General features: G+C 43.8%; 1 protein-coding gene across 1 annotated transcript; it reads right to left on the bottom strand.

Annotated features, from left to right (window-relative positions):
- Positions 1 to 7,188: 7,188 nt before the first annotated feature.
- On the bottom strand, positions 7,189 to 16,152 carry TFPI2 (tissue factor pathway inhibitor 2). Its single transcript, XM_066629129.1, has 5 exons — positions 15,903 to 16,152; positions 13,559 to 13,738; positions 11,011 to 11,190; positions 9,698 to 9,871; positions 7,189 to 9,146 (listed from the first exon to the last, which is right to left on the bottom strand). The coding sequence occupies exons 1-5, from the start codon at positions 16,150 to 16,152 to the stop codon at positions 9,046 to 9,048; spliced, it is 885 nt and encodes a 294-aa protein (XP_066485226.1). The 3' UTR covers positions 7,189 to 9,045.
- Positions 16,153 to 21,870: the final 5,718 nt, after the last annotated feature.

Genomic DNA, 21,870 nt, shown 5'->3' on the forward strand with positions numbered 1-21,870 from the left:
CTGCAGTCATATGCACACTTGCCAGGGAGTAAGCTCCATTGACCATAGTGGGACTTACTTCCGAGTAGACAGGCACAGGATTGGGCTCTAAATTAGATATGCCTTTAAGATTTGTGGTCACTTACAGAATGAAGTAAGAGGGGTGGTGGTTTGAAAGAGGGCCGCTTTGGTTTCCTCCCTTTTTAGAAGCCTCCGGTGATCTCTGAGAACATTTCTATTTCAGCAAGTCTTCTGATTTTAGTCTTCTGTAGTACCTGACACCTGCTGCTTTTATTGATGCTTTTATGCTTTATTGATTATTGTATTTTATGTGCTTGTATGTTCAGCCATTATGCCTGTGATTGTTTGCTGCTTTTTTACATTGCATTTTACAGTTTTATTTTACATGTATACATATTTAAATTGTTGTAAGCCACTTTGGATGCCCTTCAGAAGAAAAGTGGGATAAAAAAAACTAAATAGGCAAATAAATAAATAAATAAATAAATAAATAAATAAATAACAATTTTAATTCATACAACTTATGACCCAATCCTAACTTTCAATGTCCTTGCTTTTTCAAAATATTAGCTAACATTTCTCACTCACTTTAACAAATAAAAAAGACCCAATTTAATTAATTAAATTTGATTTTGTTGCAGGGGGGAGGGGCTACAAAATGTTCTTTGCACTGGCAGCAAATGGGTTAGCTACGCCACTGATTCTGCTTTCCCCCATTGCCCCCCTTCCTCTTTGGGAAGGGACCCAGAAGAAACTTTGTACCCCTTGCAAAAATTCCTCTCACAGGCCCTGTAACCATCTCATAGATTTGCATCATCCCTCCAATCTTACCTGCTGTGCAGGTGGTCAAGAGGTGAAGAGTATTTCAGTGACACAATTGGCAATTTGCAGTGGTTCAACCGAGGCCCAGCTGAATGTTTTACTTTACTCCATACTCTTTCAATCATGAATACCGCAGGAAAATGGGTATGACAGCTCCCATTTGTAGAAAAAGGCGGCATAAAATCACTCAACAGAACAGTAACAGCAAAATACATCTGGACATAATCAGTCAATTTTAACATTGATCAGGAGACTTTAAATTTCTGCCCAATATTGCATATCTGCAACAGGAGTCAAATGTGTATGCCTGTGGGCTGGGAAGAAATGGGTTAATTAAACCATGGGCGTGTGCTAAAATAAGTTGCTCCCTGGTCGGAAAGTTGCAAAGACTAGAGACATAAAGAACTGTCTAGCATTTTCAAAGGTGCTCAACAACTTTGCATGAAGGTTAGTGTAGTCCAGGGGTGTCCAAACTTTTTGGCAGGAGGGCCACATCATCTCTCTGACACTGTGTTGGAGGTCAGGGGAAAAAAGAGTTAATTTATATTTCAAATTTGAGTAAATTTACATAAATAAATACATTAGAGATGGAGCTTATATGAATGAAAGAAGGTCTTGCAATAGCTCATGGCCTACAAAAGGCCTTGCACAAAGCAAGGCTAGCCTTTCCTTTGCTGCCATTGCTGCATCACAGACGTGAAACAGCAAGCAGTGGAGGGAGCCCTCGTGTCACAGCTCACAGGAGAGGTTGAACAGTTGGCTGTCACACTGTAAACAGTTCATCGGGCCAGTGCAGGCTCCAGCAAGTCTCTGGTGGGCCAGAGCTCACTGGAGACTGGGATGTCCCAATGGGCCGGATTGGGAGTCCTTGAGGGCCACAAGCGGCCCCAGGGCGGGGGTTTGGGCACCCCAGGTGTAGTCAAAGGATAATTGGTTGCAGACAGTCATCAAAGGGGCCTCTTGCATACTTTTTGCTGTTTCCCTGGCCTTCTGAACTGATGTGAATCCTAATGCTTTGTTTTAAAATACCCATCTAAAATTCTGTTTTGACCTTTGCCATCCATTTGGGGCCCTTGACTACGGAACTTGGGAGGCAGGACAGACAGAAAGTGGATCCCAAGGAGATCACAGGTGTCACATGCACATCTAGTTGCTAACAGCTCTTGCAGACACCCCACTGCCTGCATTGACATTTGTGGTCACATTGGTGGGTAATAGCTCTTGTGGATATTTTTCTTTCTATATTCAACATTTTCAGCTCAATCCTATGCATGTCTATTCAGCAGTAAGTCCCTGTGATTTCAGTGGGGCTTACCCCGGGGTAAGGGTGAGTAGGACTGCATACTTTGTTTTAAAAGTTTATTTTCTGGCGGAAGGTCAGAAGTCCTTTTGGACTTCCATCCTCTTTTGAACCATGTGTTTTTAACTTGATATAGCTATCCTGTTATGGGTTGTGGCATGTTTACTTGGAAGTAAACTTACTTGCTGAGCATATAGATCCCTGTCTATGGCACAGCTAAATCTAGGGCTTGTCTTGTTCTATGAAAGCCAATGTTTTTGCATTGAGCTTTTCTGGAGTGTCACCCCAAAAGATTCCTTTGTATGCATTCAAATTCCTGCTCCGGGTGCCAGATACACTGCTGTTTTCCTTCTTGACCTTAACCCCATTCCAGCCAAACCAGCCTTTAGTGTTTTGATTAGCTTCCTCTCTTATTTCCACCACTGTTATCATTTCCTAGTATGTACATAGTGTTTAATATTTACACAGATATTTTCTTGTCATCTGCTATGGTTAAGTTCCTAGAAAATCTTATGGATACTGATTTCGCGTATACTGAATCATTGAGCCTATGAGGCAAATGGGGTTAGTTCCAGGGGACTGTCTTCACCATACATTCTTTGAACCTGAATCTTAACTTGAAGTCTGTAGGGCTGGGTGATAGTGACGATTCATCAACATCTCCACCATCTGATGCTTCCTCCTTCATGCTGGGATATCCTTCAATGCATTGAAGGTTGTGGTGCTGTCAGCTTCTCCATGTTGGCTATCCTTTGACTCATTGAAGGTTGCTGGCTCAGCAATGAAGTCAGAGTTCAGCAGTGGGGAGGGGGTTGCTTCACCCTCCACCTATCCCTTGGCTCCTTCCCTGGGCTTGCCGCAGCCCCAGAGCACCCCTCAGGTAGCCTTCCAAAGACCTCTGATCATCACCAGGGTTGTCAAGGTTCAACTGGAGTCCCTAAGATGGTGCCCAACATGGTAAGGCAAGTCTGGAAGTGGACACAAATGCCTCTGACGATTCTCCATAGGTCAATACCAATGCCCATTTGATATAGAAAACTAGCACTGGGTCATAAAGGAGGACACTGTCTCTTCTCCTCCTGCAACCTATCTTGCACCCACCTACACGCTCATAGCTGCACTGAGCCCCACACCCCACCCTGAGTGCACCGGCACAGTATTCGCAAGACAAAGAGAACAGGGTCACAGATAACAAGAATTAGGTGGCAATTCTGTCCCTCACAGATAAGCAAATTCGCAGATAGTGAATTCTCATATAAATAGAACTGCCTGGTAACTGTTCATCAATTTAATGTTTGTGATTTATCTTCAGTATTACTGCAGGTAATGCCATCTTCTGTCTTTGGGCTCTGCTCAATAGCAGTGTCCTGTATATCTGTGCATCTCAGTGAGGAACCACACTTTCCACTTGGGGCTGATATGGGGCAACCATGGCACTTGCACTGGAAGAAACCATTTACTGATGTAATTCTAAGAGGTTGATTTTTGAGATTCTGAGCAGTTCAAGCCTCCAAGGCATAATGGCAAGGTAATCTTTCCTTCAAGACATTAGACTTGCCATTATGCCCTGGAGACTGAACTGTACAACACGCAGTCTCTTTGCTCAAACTGCCCCGCTCAGTTCCAAGAGAATTTACTCACCAATAAGAGCATGAGGAACTGAAGCACCAATCAGGTTACAATATGGCTGAATGAAATCTCTGGGTTGCTATTTTGGCAACCCTAGAGCAGGAGTGCCCAAACCCCAGCCTGGGGGCCACTTGCGGCCCTCGGGGACTTGCAATCCGGCCCCCCGGGAGCCCCCAGACTCCAATGAGCATCTGGCCCTCCGGAGATTTCCTGGAGCCCATGCTGGCCTGACGCAACGGCTCTCAGCTTGAGGGCAACTCTTCAACCTCTTGTGTGAACTGTGAAATGAGGGCTCCCTCCACTACTTGCTGATTCACCTCTGTGATGCAGCATCGGCAGTAAAGGAAAGGCCAGCCTTGCTTTGTGCAAGGCCTTGTGCTACTGCAAGACCTTTGCTTTGTGCAAGGCCTTGTGCTACTGCAAGACCTTCATTCATTCATATAAGTTCCATCTCTAATGTATTCATTTATGTAAATTTATTCAAATTTTAAATCTAAATTAATTCTTTTTCCCCGGCCCCCAATACAGTGTCAGAGAGATGATGTGGCCCTCCTGCCAAAATGTTTGGACACCCCTGCCCTAGGGAGTTGTTGTATCAATCTGTTCATTGTAGACCCTTTCATTTCTTTCAGGAACCTTTAATTGGCATAAAAATTGTGGACATTCACTTTCAAAACATACCAGCAAATTTTGCCCGTAGCAGCATCATTTTGCAAACATTACCACTAATGGTAATTATTAATTATTGTTTCTGTTATATAATGCAGTGGTGCACCTACGGGGGGGGGGGGGTCAGAGCACTAAGTTTTGCGGGATGCCTCATCGCGCCATGTAAGCTGCCACTCCCCCTTACTGTCGGAACTATTTCCTGTGGTGAGAGCAATGAGAAGGCATCTCCTCTGTGTTGTTCTTACCACCAGGAATGGCTCCAATGGTGAGGGGGAGGGGAGGGGCAGCTTACACGGCGCATTGAGGAACCTTTCAAAGTGCTGTGACCCCCCTATAGCCATGCTACTGATTTAATTTATGTGCATGGCATTTATGAAATCATAGAAGCAAAGGTCTTTGAGGAATTACAATTATGGGGAACTTGGGCTCTGCAGGTTTACCGCTTGTTATCGATGCCTACTTGATAAACATTCCAGTTTACTTATGTGCTAAACCCTCTCCTACTGGAGTGTCCCCTCTGTGAATATGGATTACTGAAAGACTTATTATATATGATTGGTAAAAGGAGCTCTCTGGGCTCACGCTGAGTTGGTAGTGCTGATATGGGGAAACAAAACCCTGCTCTGGGAAGCTAAGCTGGTTTGAAATGTAAATTTGGAAGGATAAAGAATGGAATGTTGTATTCAATTTGAGGGAGGGGATTATTTTTTCATAACTATAAATTCTTGAGAGTAGACTGTAGGTAAGATGGAATACTATTTATGCAGCCTATTAATAATGCATGGGCTGGGTTTGCTGCAACTGTAATTATGTCACAATATTTGTAATTTTCCCCTCCCCAGGTTCCTTGCAATTCTATCAAGGAAAGTAGCAGTTACTTAAATCATCCTGGAGTCGCAGAACCTTTAAATCATCCTTGGGGTGCATAATGTGGCAATGGCTCTAAGGCCGATTGTGATGTACTGCTTTTCTTGAATACAAAAATGACCATTACTCTACCTTCTGAGATGTTTGTTGAAAATAAATTGACCATTAAGCTACTGCTGGTTACAGCTGAGGATGATTATTAGACTCTCAAACCTCAGGGGGCAAGGCAACTGTCTGCATATCATAGTTCTGTTCCATGCATTCTTTATGCTTAAAGCTCTTGAGTCCAATTGGTTACAGTAGGCTGGCTATTACAATATTTTCCACCTGAACTAAGACCTTGCAAGGAAATGTGTGGCTCAATCCTATTATGTATTGTGCCTCTGCACTGGTGGAGTGAGCATTGTGGCAATTCAGACTGTTGCAATATACCAGGGGTCTCCAAACGCCAGCCCGAGGGGCAGATGCGGCCCACAGTGAGCCTCTATCCGGCCTGCAGCCAGCCTCTTGTCCCCTGAAAGCCCCTGGCCCACTTTGCCAAACATGACTGGAACTATGCTCTGGTTGCATCTGGAGGGTGTTCTAAGGGCCAGAGAAGTTGAATGAATGAGCCCATTCATTCATTCATTCACACATCTAAGTTCCATCTCTAATTTATTTATATAAATTTTATATTTAAATTTTTTTCTGGCCCTCAAAACCATGCCAGACATTTGATGTGGCCCTCTGGCCAAAACGTTTGGAGACCCCTGCAATATACTATCAAGCACGGTACAACAGCACAGAAGCTAGCAGCAACAGTGGAAAGGTATGCACTGACCTGCCGGCACAAGTGCAGGACCCAGCACGCACACAGCAGGTAGGCTCTGTGCTGATCAGTGGAGAACAGGCAGGGAGAAGTGTAACGGAGCATAGAATGGGCAGATTAGGTCCCAGGAGGGGGTGGGATCAGTGGCATGTGCTGTATCCTATTCCCCCTTCCAGGGCCAGATCTGCTGATATAGATTTAGCAGGCTCAGGTCTGAGACTTGCTGCACAGCTGGGGCTTTCCCCAGGGCAAGGGGACAATGTCCCTTGACCTTGAGGAGACCTCCAGACTGCAAAATTGCCCCATTGGATACAGTGCAAGCCCCACTGCATCAGTGCAGCAGGATTTCAATGGGATTAAGCTGCGATGTGTTAGACTGGTACTGTTAGTCTTCAGCCACCACCACATCCATCACCACATCCTTCCATTAACTATCAGGATTTTCAACAAAGCTGGCTACACCAAAAGCAGATGACTTTGGGAAAATGTGCTCATAAAAAAAAGCAACCATGGTTAAGAGGCATTTGATACCCTTCTCATATGCCTGCTCAGTATCACATAATGGTAGAGGAAAAAATATGGTTTGTTGGAGCAATTAAAAAATTTGAAGCCTCAGGGGAGGTACAGCTTTTGAAGAGGAACAAACCTCTAGCAATATGTTACTGACATGTAAGGAACACAGAGGAAGCCAATCTCTCTCTGATCCTACAGAGAAAGGTTCCAAGCCAGGAACCTCCCAGCATTCTGCAATTTGAATAGAATAGGATACTCCTAGATTTTGGAAGTACTGGAGAACCTTGAGCTGCTTGTGGATCTTGTCCAAAGAGAATTCCAGCACCCTAACTACCCATGCCAGATCACACAGTTCATCATAGCTATGGCTGCTCTCCCAGTAATTTCAAACAGAAGAGAAAACTTTCTCCAAATCTGATCTGTCTCTTGAAATGACTAGCATGGATATGTTTGTGCACATGTAGACCTAGGACAAGTGCAATCTTTTACTATAACATGCTTTTTTCTGAAAATTGTAGAATGTAACACGAGGAGAAATAACCAGAATACACACCACTTTCTAGAACACCATCGTTCTCTCCTTTATTAGTAAACAATTCCCTTCCCCTCTCTTCACACAGACATTTTAACAACATTATTCTTTAAAAAAACAGAGACACACACAATAATTTTACCAGGAGTATTCACTGAATTTGAACACAACAATTTACCATGTGACCCACAATTCCTGCAAGGATAAGTCATTACCTAGCACAGGTGCAAAGGTACTTAACATATAAAGTCCTATGAAAGGTAATGGCAAGGGTGAAAACAGGTAACTGTTCCCTATTGACAGCAGAAGCAGGCAGCTACAAAGAATTTAATAAGATTTTGTATACATGCATTTTGTAAGAATTGCAGCCATCCTAGACAGGAGAAATAAAATACAAATGAATTTCTAGCAATTCAGGGCCCAATCCTATCCAACTTTCCAGTGCAGAGGTAGCTGCAATGCAGCTAGGAGGTAAGGGAACAAGTGTTTCCTTACCTCGAGAGAGCTTCTGTAATTGCCCCTCTCCCCCATCGCAGGAAGCAGTGCATGCCTGTTGGCACAACTGCATCAGCACTGGAAAGTTGGATAGGACTGGGCCCTCAGACTGGTAAGCAATGAAGTAGGCAAATGTTTTCCATGTAGTATTCCCTGTTGTAACAGTCAATAGTCAATCTTCAGTAGGAATCAATACATGAATATCACATGTACCTTTACAACTTAATCAAATGACACATAAAAAAAATACAACCATCAGGTGAGAAACCTTTAAATATTTCATCAATGGCCTTTTAACCTCTGGTCAAGTGTACTGCCCTCTCCTTATAATTTTTTTTTTTTAAGTTAGCAATTATCTGTATCACCACCAACAATGAAAATGATGACTAATGCATATTTCTTAAATATTAATAATGGGTTTAAAAATTTAAGAATGTCAAACTTAGAAGTATACCCACCCCCAATTCACTTAATTCAATTCACTTTGTTTGATGTGCTCATCACTTACTCTGTATGCTGCGGGCATTTTAAAAGTGTGGTAAGCAGCAATGTTGATTTTTGTTTTCTAGGCTCTTGGAAAAAATGCTTGGCTAATCCTCACTTATAAAAAGAGCAACAACCACATTTGACAAGCTATTTAAGTAAAAAATAATAACACCCACCCACCAAGCTCCATACTTCCTGCTTTGTACCTGCAAAAGTTAAGCCTGTCTCCCAAACAGCAGGAAAGATTGCTATACACAATATAAAACCACTACTTTTGTATAAATCAATTTTAGATAATTTTTTAAAAAAATTACTTGGTCATGGTAGCCCCAGAATTTCAGCTAAAGTAGGCTGCAAGCATATTGCCATGAGCATGGATTCCTCTCAGTTCTGCTCTCAGACCTATAACCTGAGATATCTTCTCTGCCAGCCCCAATCAAATGTTCAGAAGGGGTGCCTGGATTTAATACCCACTGGGTTGGATCTTAAAGACAACTTGTGCAAACATAAAAGGTTATCAGAGAACAATGCCAATCATACAGAGCAGACCCTTGTGCATAGCAGTGTATCTGATGTCACGTCCCCAGAAGAACACCCTCTATTACACAGTCGAGAAGAAGGCACCATGTGTCAGGGTGTCTACTGGGCCAATCCAATCCCTACCAGTTGGCATACCTGCTCCAACGTGGCTTTTCAATCTGCTGGAGTCCACAATGGTGGTGTGTCTTTTGCACCACTGTAGCAGAACGTATGGCAGATCTTGAGATCCCCTGCTGAAGGCTCTGCATAGGATTGGGCTGTATGTCTTGCTTGGTTCAGAAGTTGATCATACAGTAAGATGACTGCTACATCTCTCATTCTCACACACCCCTTATAATATATTAAAGTTTCCTGTGAGTTAACAATCTAAGCACTTCTTTACATTTAAGCATTATTTTCTGTAGACATCTCATGCTCCATGCTAGGTTTATATAATCTGCTAAAGTCGAAGGGTTTGGGTCTCACAAAAGTTGGTTTTCTCCCTGCTAAGAAAAAAAAGAACAGAAAACAAATCACAACCAGCCTCTTGATCACTACATTAATTTCTGGCAGCAACAGAAGCTACAACACATTTGCTGGGTTTGGCTGTTTCTGCTTTTTTTGGGCAGGCTCCATTTATCTATCAATTTTCATTGAATGCTAAACATTTTGGTAATTCCTTCAGCAGGTTAGAGAGGCAGCAGATAACTCTCTCTCAGCAGATAAGATAAAAGTTTATAAAACTTTTCTTTGAAAAAAAAAGAGCAAAGTAACACCAACACCGGTGTAGCCGCGATGCAACCCCAAGGTAAGGCAACAAATGTTCCCATACCATAAGGAGGCCTCTGTGATTGCCTCCCCATCACAAGATGCAGTGCATGCCCTATTGGCATGGCTGCACTGGCACTGGAAAATTGGATAGGATCGGGCTCTTAGTTATTTTGGGTTGATGTGATTTGACTGCATATTTTTACTGCTGATGCAAATTTCCTGAAATAAGTAACAGGAAAAAAGAAATGGTTCTTTAGTTTTCAAGTTAAATAGAAATAAAACCAACCTTTTGAACAGGCCTTGTAACAGCTGCCTTTATTAAGAAAATTGTTGTCATTTCCACCACATCCTGTAAAGCTGAATTCTTCACACTTCTTTGTTTTTATGTTGTAGTAAAACCGAGGTACTGATGCAGAACATATTCCTTCATCTTTGGGTTTATAGCAGAGTGAGGGGCCAGCTTAAGAAAGAAAAAAAAAAAAAGCAGCATAGAGTTGGTTAATATTGGGTATGTTTAACTTCGAGTGTATATCACAGTGAAGTTAAGACTTCAAAATTAAGAAAGCCCATCTCTGAAACTGGAGTACAGTTATTCAGGTTTTTGAAGAGCATAATCCAATTTGTATGAACCCCAAAACACATGTGCAAAGTGTAAACCTGATGCCCAACATCACCCTCCTAAGGTTGAGTGCACTTAGAGCCACATAACAGATAAAAATTCAAAAAAGTGCAACTTCCCCCCACTAACAATTCTTTATGATGGAAAAAATCTTGCTGCATTTTTTTGCTTGATAAAGGCATAGGACCTCTCTCAGGAAAGAAAAGGGCGATGATTGGAATCTGTTTCTGAGTGTTACAGACTTTGGCTGAGATAACAGGGCAAAAGCCCACCTTAAAACAGGAAGCCTGCCTCCTGTCCATAGCAATAGTCTTACTGATGGAAGGAAAACATGGCCTTGATGGCAATGGGGAATCCACCATCTCATTAATAAAGGGTGTCCAAACTTTTTGGCATGAGGGCCATTTCATCTCTGACACTGTGTCAGGGACCGGGGGAAAAAAGAATTTACAATCCAAATTTTAATAAATTTATATAAATGAATATATTAGAGATGGAACTTATATGAATGAATGAAGGTCTTGCAATAGCTCAAGGCCTATAAAAGGCCTTGCACAAAGCAAGGCCAACCTTTCCTTTGCTACTGCATCACAGATGTGAAACAGCAAGCAGTGGAGGGAGCCCTCGTTCCTCAGCTCACATGAGAGGTTGAACAGTTGCATCAGGCCAGCGCGGGTTCCAGCAAGTCTCCGGAGGGCCAGAGGCTCATTGGAGACTGGGGGCTCCCTGAGGGTCGGATTGGAAGTCCTCAAGGGCCGCAGGTGGCCCCAGGGCCAGGGTTTGGTTACCCCTGTCATTAATCATGGAAGTTGTTGGAATGGGCAGATCAAGGAGCTCACTTCTCAAATGGGGATGCAGAAGATAGGGAGTCAGTAAATGAACTAGAAGCAGGGAGTCAGTAAATGAACTAGAAGCAGAAGTATCTCCCTCTGACACCTGCTCAATTTCCAACCTTTGGCTAATATTAGACAAATTCTTACTTTTCCGAAATAGGCAGCTGTCCATACAAGATCGTTTATCGTCAAATCGGTTTTCATTTCCATCGCATCCTCCATAGTAGAATTTCTCACATGTCATTGAAGTGAGGTTGAAAAAATATCTTGTCAAGAGAGCTCTACAGTTTCCTTCCTCAGCATCCAGTCTGCAAGATTTGGGCACTTCTAAAGTTAAGAGGAATTTACAGGGAATTAAAATGAAGAATAGCAATATTTTTGGTCTTTTTTGTGGCTAGAGTTAAGAGGGACATTTTGAAGGAACAAGAGAAAAACACAATAATTTCTTAAAACTTTACTTTGTTATTAACAGTATTTATATAATTTATATATAATTTCTTTTCAACAAAGAAGTTCACAAAGTGGTTTATAGAAAAAAAAAATCAGCTAAATGGCTCCTTATCCTAAAAGGGCTCATAATCTAAAAGGATGCAGAAGAACACCAGCAAATAGATACTAGAAAAGACACTGTGCTGGGGTGAAGACGGACTGTTACTTTCCCCCAGCTAAATATAAGAGGAATACCACTTGAAAAAAGTGTCTCTTGCTCAGGGTGACCAGAAGTCATAACCACAAAAGAGGACAAGGCACCCCAAAATGTAAAACATCCAAAAAAAAAGCAGGACATGACAAAGCTAAAAATACTTGTCTATTGATTTTATGTTGTTAAACAGTGTATTACATATAATACTATATTACATATAATTTATGAATTTCAGGAAGGCTATGTGCTGCCTGCAGGGGCCTGCTCACAGGGAAAAGGAGGACATTTAAGTTCTTTTCCAGGACACAAGGATTAAAAAAAAAAAAAAAAAAAGAGGACATCTGGTCACCTTGCTCTTGCCCAGTTAGCCGGAGCAAGAACAATTTAACTCATTTCTGCCCAGCCCAAAGTTGTAAACATTTGATCCCTGTTGCATATAGGCAACACTGGGCAGACATGGCTTTAAAAAAAACACCATCACACATTTCATTCACCATTCTAAAAGAGAAGCAATTTCATTAAGTTTCCTTCTAGTGTAATCTCAAATTCCCCCCCATAAGAGTATCCCCCCCCCCACATTTTCCCCAGGCCTTCACATTTTTAGGTGCATGCAGTTCCTTAATCATGAGTTAACAAACAGATGCTCTGGAAGGTTCACAAGATGAAATGCTGACCACATACAAGTGATGAATGACGAAGTTGTCAAAAGTGCATGACCTTAGACACGCCACATGTCAAGTGCCCAGGACTAGTAACCATTTTACGACCTGTCCTTGTCATCACTAAATTTATGGTAGTTCCTAACACAACAGCTTATAGTATGCATTATGGGCATTTAAGCAATACCTCTTTTTGTCAATTTAAAACCAACTGCTTTTTTCAACAGCTCTCCACTGCTTATTCCTCTCTCCTGCGCCAACAGCCTTCACTTGTCCTCCTCCAAACTACACTGTTGCTGCTGCTGCTCCTTCATTATCTCTCCTTATCCATTTGGCAGTCCCCAAAGAGCTGCCGCAGTGAGGCTATTATTCTTGCCTTCCTCCCAGTCTTTGCCCAAGACTGGATCTGTACATACAACATCAACAAGTGGTGGAGTCCTAATGTGGCAGAACAGACCCTACCATTTCAGACTGTGGAAAGATTTGTGTATGGTTCACATTTTTAAAAAAATCCATCCATGCAGAAACCTAGCACAGAGAATTGGTCTTTTGGATGTGCTTGTTTTCTGCTTTTTACATATGGGAAGCATTATTAAAAGGCACACATAGTACAGTACAGCCCATTCTACTGCATGTCTAGCACCTGGCTCTGATAGCAAGGATCTCAATAGGATAGGTTCTTTCTTCAGTTACTTCTACTTGTGCTTCATATGGCACAAGACTGAGCAGCAGCTGGTCTATAAGAGAGGTCTTAGGAAATCCCCAAAGAAACTTTTACAGCATGTTTATCCAGAAGTAATTCCCATTGCATTCAATCGGGGTTACATCTAAGTAAGCAGGAACAGAACTGAATCTTTGATACATGCATGCAAAAGTTTCAATACAGAGCAGCCATTTTCAAACAGTGTACACATTGGTGTACCACAAATGGGTCACAGGTGTGGCGTGGGAGTTTGGGGGAGGGTCATTTATTAGTAGGGCCATTGGGGATGTGGACCCCCCCACCAGCAGCATGATGTGCCTAGTCAGTTGTCAAAAAAGGATGTGTGCCTTGACAATTTTACTACCTTGTCAGTGTGTCATGAGTTGAAAAAGATTGAAAATTGCTGGTATAAATTTCTTCCAGATCAAAGGGGAGAAAGTTATGTAAGACTCATTGATATGGTGCACACACCCCACTGAAGATATGCCTACCAACTCTAAAAAAGGCAAATATTTCTAAGTTTGACTCACACACACAGTTATATTGATGCAAGTGATAAAACAAGACACATAACACATTTCAGTTGTAGAGGTTTACCATGAGACTAGCCCACCCAGTACCCCAATTTATTTTAAGACCAGCCAATTTAGCACTGGATAGACTGCTTGTCTATCTGAAGACACGACTTACTCTTGATTGCTCCACAAGTTTTGTGGCAGTCTGCCTGACTCAGGAAGTTGTTGCTGTTCCCCTCGCAGCCCCCATAGAAAAATGTCTTGCAAGTCTGCGAGTATTTGTCATAGTACCATCTGCTGATTAAAGCCCGACAGGGTCCTATAGAAGGGGGCTGCAGACAGATCTCCCTGTTGTCTGTAAGGAAAAAAAGAAACAGGTGCTTTAGGGACAAAGCCCAGTACCAGCAGCAGCAATCTGGAAATCATATAGACCAGTGTTTCTCAAACTGTGGGTCGGGACCCACTAGGTGGGTTGCGGACCAATTTCAGGTGGGTCCCCATTCACTTCAATATTTTATTTTTAATATCTTACACTTGATGCTACAATGGTATGTGACTGCATTTGGGGAAACGTTACAGACCTGTACTTTTAACAAGCTACTATGTATATTCTTTTAACAATGATAGTAAATGGGGCTTGCTCCTGGGTAAGATAGCAGCCTAGGATTGTTAAAAATTTTCTTGCTTGATGTCACTTCTGGTCATGACATAACTTCTGGTGGGCCCCGACAGATTCTCATTCTAAAAAGTGGGTCCTGGTGCTAAATGTGTGAGAAACACTGATATAGACTACTGGTCCCGAAACAATAAAAAAGCATTACCTTACAGTGTAGTAAACAAAGGTGCAAGAGATGGGTTCCATCCATATGCCCTCTCCCCTCCTTTACACAGTTCTAGAAAGTACTAAGAATTCAATGGAACACACTCCTTGAAGAATTAGCAAGAAACACCTCCACTTAAATACACTGGCTACATTTTAAAGTGTTAAAATACTAAACACCAATACTTCATTTTAAAGAATGAACACTTCATTTTAAAGAATGAAGCAGTAGCCCTAACTTTCTTCTAAGGACCTGAATTTCTGAATCCTTAAGTTTATTGGCATAGTTACATAGCTATAAAAGTTTAATTTGTCATATTGATTTAGTGTTTAATTTTCATTACAGTTATAACCACGTTTAGGTCCACATCCTATTCAATTTTCCAGTACTGGTGCAGCCGTGCCAATGGGTGTGTGCTGCATACCTTGGGGCTGCATTGCGGCTGCACCAGTGCTGGAAAGTTGGATAGGATTGGGCCCTTAATTTGTCATACTTGCCAAGATATAGTGGGGGGGGGGGGCGTAGGGAGAGAAACCTGTGCAGCATATGATTTAAGACTGGGAAGAAACCTGTGCAGCGTATTATTTAAGACCAGGAAGATCCAAGTTCAAATCCTTGCTCAGTCATGAACCTTCATGGGGGCAGGGCCTAGGAGAGGAGGGTAAAGGGGGTAATTTGTACCTGGGCCCAGGGTCAGAAAGGGGGCCCAGGAGCCAAAAGAGGGGACCCAGAAATTTGCTGGTATCTTACATTTTCCATGCCGCGAGCATTACTGTGGGCACATGGCAGCCACTACTCCCAAAAACCATACACACCAGGCCTAGGAATGTATACATTCCTTTAGAGTGTCACATCTGGGAGGAAACTGACCTGCTCTTCGGCTTGTGAATCTGCTTACCCTGAAGGAATGTAGAGGAGCTCAGGGACACAGCTATGGGACTGCAGATGCTGCAGAAGCTGCTGTTTTGGTGTACCGAGGACACTTTCCATTCTAGCATGAGCCTAAATCCAATGCTATTAATCTCCTCAAAGATTTTCTATTTTTGAATGATTTTAGAGAGACTTTAGACTGTGTTTGGTTTTCCGTATTACTGTATATAGCTGCCTATGATGGACAGAAAGGTAAACCCGAGCTCTGCATTGGGGAGACTGGTAGACCTGAGCTCTAAAAACTATTCCGGCTGTTGCCACTACCCCCTGCCTGTTTTGCCTCCATTCTGCCCACCCCCATTGCCACCCCCCACTCTGTTTCACCCCCTCCCTCTTTGGGAAGGGGCCCAAAGGAAACTTTGTCCCCCCCCCAATAAAATTCCTCTCAGAGCCCTGCCTGGGGGACCTCGGGTCAGTTACTACCTCTCGGCCTGACCTACCTCACAGGGTTGTTGTGAGGACAAAAGGAGGGAAGGAGCAAATGTACACTGCCCTGAGTTCCTGGGAGGAAGGGAGGCATTAAAAAAGTGAAAGATAAAGAAAATAATACATATCACGACAAGGAAGACCGTTTGATCCTGCCAATCTGGCCACGTGTGTGCCAAACACCCTCTCACCACCTCTTTAGGTCAAGAGTTGGAAAGGAAAGAAGGGCCCCAGAAAAAGTTTCCCAGGAGATGGAGAGGTGCGCAGCATCGTGGTCCCAACCAGCCACAGACCGCCCTCCACCTCCCAGCCCCGTGGCGAGGATGCCCCCGAAGCTCTTACCTGTGCGCACCGCCTGAGGACAGACGTGCCCCAGGAGCACCGGCAGGAGCCAGGCTGCCGGCCACACGCACCGCGATCTGCCAGCGGTCCCAGCCATTGGTGCGATGCTCTCAACCAAGGCAAAGTCCTGCTGCTCCGTGGCCCCATCGCGGTGCCTTTTTATGTCCGGGCAGGTCCTTTCCCCGCCTCGCTCGGCCCGCGCGCGTGTTCCCGGAGGAGGCGGGGCAGTGGGAGGGGCGGCGTGATTCATGCGCCTTGCTGGGAAGGCGAGGCCAGTCCCCAGAAGATGCTTCAGCGCGATCCCTGGAGAGAAGAGGCGGGGCAGGCTGGCTACCTTGCTGGCGAAGGGAGGAGAGGGGCACGCAGGCAGAGGGTGGAGTCAGAAACTAGAGTGTTCAGTGGGGTTTACTCCCAGGGAAGTGTGCAGAGCAGTGTTTCTCAGCCAGTGGTACGGGTACCACCAGTGGTACTTGAGGTGGTGTCTGGTGGTCCTTGCGGGACCCCTGCCACCCAGCAGCCACACCAGGGAACTGATGCAACAGACAGCAGTAGGAGACTGAGCTTGGCAGAAAGAGCTCCAAAGCATGCGTCCCGCACTTGTAAAAGCCCTCCCGTCCACCCTGAGCCTCTTACTGGTGTTTGTCTGTTCTGACCCAGAAGTAACTGGCGATGATGTCGTCACAAGTGACTTCTGGTGGTCCTTCGAATAGGTGGACCATGTGAAGTGGTACAGTGGAGGACAAATGTTGAGAAACACTGGGGTGGAGGATTGCTAAATTCAGGGTAATAAGCTGGGACTTTTGCCAAGGTGCGCCAAAGGTTTCCCAATGGCCTTGGTCTGGATGGTTGTCACCAAGGCTTTCTCTTGCACTGCAGGTGCTAGATTAGCATCAGGAAGCATCATCAATCACTGCTGTTGAATAGCGTCACTGGGCTTATCTAGTTATACACCTGAGGTTTGCAAAGTTGTCTCACAGGCTTTACTCTGGCATTCCATGTGCTTTTGGCCACATTGTTTACACTTTCGGTGGATGTAGTCCAAGGGCCGATGATCACCACTCCCTTCTTGAAGCTAAGGAGGTCTGAGGCTGCAATCTTGTCTACACTCACCTGGGAGTAAGCCCATTGACTATAATGGGACTTACTTCTGAGTAAAGATGCATTAGTAGGATTGGGCTGTAGGTCTGGTCAGTGCCTGAATGGATGGGCTTCTGCAGATCTGATATGTGCTGCCTAAAGTTCCATAATGGAAGAAAGGTGGAATATACAGTAAATGTCGTAAATAAATATGTACAGGTAGTCCCTGATTTACAGATGGTGATGTCAGCACTTTCACACAAGCGGAGTGGTTCTACGCTTGTGCAACAATGTTTTGACTTATGTCACTTCCAACTTCTGGACAAGCCTCTGGAACAGAGCCAGGATACCTGTATGCTGTATATACACACCAACGGATAACACAAATAAAATAATTCTCAATTAAAGAAACAGATACCTCAAATTGCATCTGCTATTATTATTTATTATTGCTGTTATTGAGACTAGTTGCACAGTGTACATAAGACTGTTTTTATCCCCCCTCCCCAAAAAAGTTCACCAAATGGTTTCCATAGGAAAATAAATGAAAAAGATGGTTCCCTCCCGTTCCACAAAGGCTCTTTGAAAAGATGCAAACTACCCCTTCTTGCTCCCCCAAACAAGCAAAGAGCCACTGAAAAAATTTTGCATTGGAGTGAACAGGAAGAGTTGCTCTGCCCTGGCTAACTTAGAGAACTTAACTGATTGCCTCAATCCTACTTCATCTGCATCACAAAACACAGTGATGTCACTAGGGGGGCCACACCTGGTGATGTGCACAGGGGGGGGTGACACCACTTCTGGTCAAAAAATTTTAAATCTTGGTGTTTTTGAATAATACCATCATGTTATATATCATTTGATGCGTTATTTCATGCAGAATGCAATGAAACAAACCACACTGAAATATCTCTATTCTATCAAACATTATAACCAAAAAACTAGCAGAGGCATCACACCATGCGATGGTACATCACCACACCCACTGCCCAGGGCGTTGCCCTGCCTACTGCATGGAAGGAAGTCCACCATGGGGGTGACATGCTGGCCTCCTGCACAAGGTGATGCAAACCCTAGAGATGCCACTGACAAAACGCAGTGCACTGTTGTGTACTACTGAGCCACTATCACAAATGGTGTGGGGTGCCAGCAGCTGCTTGTCTGGCTCCCCTCCTCCTATGAAGTTGACAAAGTGGTGGGGAGGAGGAGTAATGAGGCATAGAGGAGGATGATTGAAGAAGAGATTGGGGCCACCAGGGGCACAATAGGGGTGTTATCCATGGCAAAGGTGCCACCAATATCCTATGCCCCATCACCCAGTCTTGCCATGCCCCCTTGGATCCAATTGGATCTGCCACAGATCTGAGCAGAATGCTAAAATAACTTGGTCTTGCCAATATTGCCTTCAAAATCTGGAGAGCATTCAGGAAAGGTGTCTTGGGACCAAACTAGAAGTGATGTGAAAGATTAGACACTGGGTCCCTTGAGATTTCTTTTTATTTGTTAAAAGCAGTCTTGTGGGGCTGTGATTTGGATCAAGGCTGTGGTGTGGGATGAGGGTCTTAACCCTTAACCCCTCACACACTTATGTGCAGATGTCATTATTACTTGACCCACATGGAACCCAGACCTATGCTTATTTATTCAGAGGTAAGTCCTATTGTGTTCAATGTGGCTTACGTCTAAGTAAGTTTATATAGGATTACAACCTAAAGTTCATGCACCTTGTTGACTAATGGTAAAACTCATCATTTCACAGAATGCATAACAACCATGCATGAGGGACTTTAGAACTTTGATCTGCCTTTGCTCCAACCCCAACCACACACCCCAGTGGTCACAATATTTTCTATATGAAAAAGCTTCCACTGATTTTCAGTTGAAACTTTTTTCTATATAAAATAGTGCACTCTGTGTGTGTGTGTGTGTGTGTGTGTGTGTGTGTGTGTGTGTGTGTGAGAGAGAGAGAGAGAGAGAGAGAGAGAGAGAGAGATCAGGATCAGTGTGTGGGACAGTAAAATTACAGCCAATCCAACTGTGTCAAATTCTTAGAGAACAGGACAAAGTCTAGCCTAAGTGCTTCATCCTATGCACCATCATGTTGATGCAGAAAGAAAGCAGGAAGTGAACAGGAAGGGATCAGTTTCTTTTTCTGGTACACTTTCCATGAAGCTTCCAGTTCTGGTCTTCCTTGGAAACTGGGTACTAAAACTAGGCTTCCAGTATGAAGCTAAACCAAGCACCACTGTCCTGTACTCCACAATTGGAAACAGCAATCATTTCCCCCAAAGGCTCCCACACTTCCGCTGATTTGGCTTCATGTGACAGTCCTAAAGAAAATCACTTGGAATGAGGATTAAGGATGAAAGTGGAATGTGTGACATGGAAACCTCAACTGTAAGTTATTTAAAAGCACAGGCAGCAGGCATCATTACAGTCAGACAGTACCTAAAATACTGACGTCCCAGGAACCTAATCCCAGTGCCACAGCAGAAAAGTGGCAGGATGTGATGAAGGGTGATAAAATATTCTGGAATGCAGTTCCTAATGGTCAATTTTCCAAGGAACCGTAACAAAGAAAGAAACTGATCATCCAAATAAAACTTTATTCCATGAAGGTTAATTTGTTATTTTTATTGTTGTTGGGAAGACTTGATCCTTTCCTAGTTATGTCACATTGTGACTCTGCTAACGTTCTGCGGTCTCCCAACTTCTTCCTGCCTCTGTTACTTGTGCTATATTTCATCTTTCTATCACATCACTCTGATCATGTGTCCCCTCTATCTTTTCTTTCATTGCCAAATCTTTCCTGTCTGAAAACCGTTACAAATGCCACCTGTTTAGAGCTCTCACTGTTGTTCTGTGAATGATCTTCCTCTTCACCTGCTCTTCTCTTCTGTTTTTGGGTGTGTTTTTCATAGCACACATTAACATGCATGCAGGGGGAAGGGGGGGAGATCTATTTTGTGTGCTTTGGGTCTGAGCACTGGCCAGTGGCATAGCTCAGTGCTCAGTGGTTCAGCAGGGAGAGAAGCTAGGGTGAAGATGCAATTTCTCCCTGTAAGGGTAAAGGCACAACAATAAAACTTTATTGTGGGGATTGTAATACAACTATAGGAAAGGGAATAAAAAATTTAAAAAGCAATTCAATGCTAAAAGTACACAAAAGTTTCCAAACATACGCCCATACTGTAATCACACACAAGAGGAAAATGGTAGAGGCACTCAGCATGTTGCTAATTTGACTGCACATGAGACAAGGATGGGGGGGCCAAGGACCCAGGTGACCTATCTTGTCCATTATTGGGCCCAATATTAGGAAGCAGAAAGAGGGGAGGGGCTGACCCTCCTTCCTGGGTTGACTCCGCCCTTTTCTTCACCCCAAGCCTTGATTTTGTTTGCCCCCCCATGGCCTAAGTGGAGGCCCATAACTTTTAGCATAGGCTGGGATACGGCCCTCCCAAGCCAGCAGCTGAGTAAGGAGCTCCCCCAATTCTCTCAGAGGGATGGGATCTGGATCTAAGACAGAGTGATTTGACCTTACCCCAGGGCTGGTGTTGGTTTGGGCAGACTTCAGGGAGCCACGCTTAGGGCTTGGCTGAAGGCTCGCTCAACAGGCTGCTTCCACATCTCTGGCTTCCCACCTCCTTCATTTCCTCTGCTGGCAGCCATTACTCCCTGGATCAGGTTCAGTACTACCCCAGGTGGTTTGGTCCCCTGCCAGTCCTTGGCATCTTCCTGGACTCAGGAAAGGTCTTCTTCCCCTTGCCCGCTTTTCCCCATCTTTCTCCTCCTTTTTTCAAGTGGTGCTCCTCTTATATTTAGCTGGGGAATAGTAACTGTCCCTCTTCGCCCCAGCACAGTATCTTTTCTACTGGCTGTTGCTAGTGTTCTTTGCATCTGTTTAGACCAGTGGTTCTCAATGTTTTGTTTTTTGTCTCTCACTTGCATACCCCTTGGCAGCCTGTTTCCATAAATTGTACCCTCATATTAGCAAAATGTTTGTAATTGATATAGTTGTTATTTCAAGTGTGTACGTTTCCAACTACTCAACCATATCTGATAATACACAAATTGATGACCAGAAACTAGCAGTTGGTGGGGCTTTCGCAGCTGCCTTCCTTCCTGCCTTGCCAGTCCCACAATTCATTCTAATACAGACCTGCCTTTTACCTCCATTATTCAATTTTCCCCCCAAATACCTTAAAAGTCCTGGCAAGTAGCCCTGGGGGTACACGTACCCCAGGATGGAAGCCACTGGTTTAGACTATGTGCAATCCCTTTTGGGACAGGGATCCACTTGGACTTCAATTCTATAACCCTTTCCTGGGAGTAAGCCGCACTGATCACAAGGGATTTCAGAGTAGACATGGCTTGGATCCTGCTGTTTGTTATTTGGTTGTTTGATTTTTCAAGTATCCCTAAACATCCTGGCCAGTACCCTTGGGGGTACACATACCCTCAGGTTGAAAACCACAGGTTTAGATTATGTGTGATCCCTTTTGGGATAGGGATCCACTTGTGCTGCAATCCTATAACCCTTTCTTGGGAGTAAGCCTCACTGAACACAATGGAACTTACTTCTGAGTAGACATGGCTTGAATCCTGCTGTCGTTTTTTTGATTTTCTCTGTAAACCGCTTTGTGAACTTTTTGCTGATATAAGCACCTATCTATCTCAATATCTCTCTATCACCTTCTTTCTTTCTTTCTTTCTTTCTTTCTTTCTTTCTATAGGAAAGTAGGTAGGTAGGTAGGTATGTGTAAAAAGTAGTTGCTAGGGTGTTTTCAAGCCTCCCTGGGAAAAAAGGCAACCCGGATTGTTTTGTTAATATATATACTTGTCCTTTCCATTTTCCCAGGGGGGGCCCTATTGTTTAGCCTTGTCCATC

Source organism: Tiliqua scincoides, chromosome 5, assembly GCF_035046505.1.
Source record: "Tiliqua scincoides isolate rTilSci1 chromosome 5, rTilSci1.hap2, whole genome shotgun sequence".
Classification (NCBI taxonomy): domain Eukaryota; kingdom Metazoa; phylum Chordata; class Lepidosauria; order Squamata; family Scincidae; genus Tiliqua; species Tiliqua scincoides.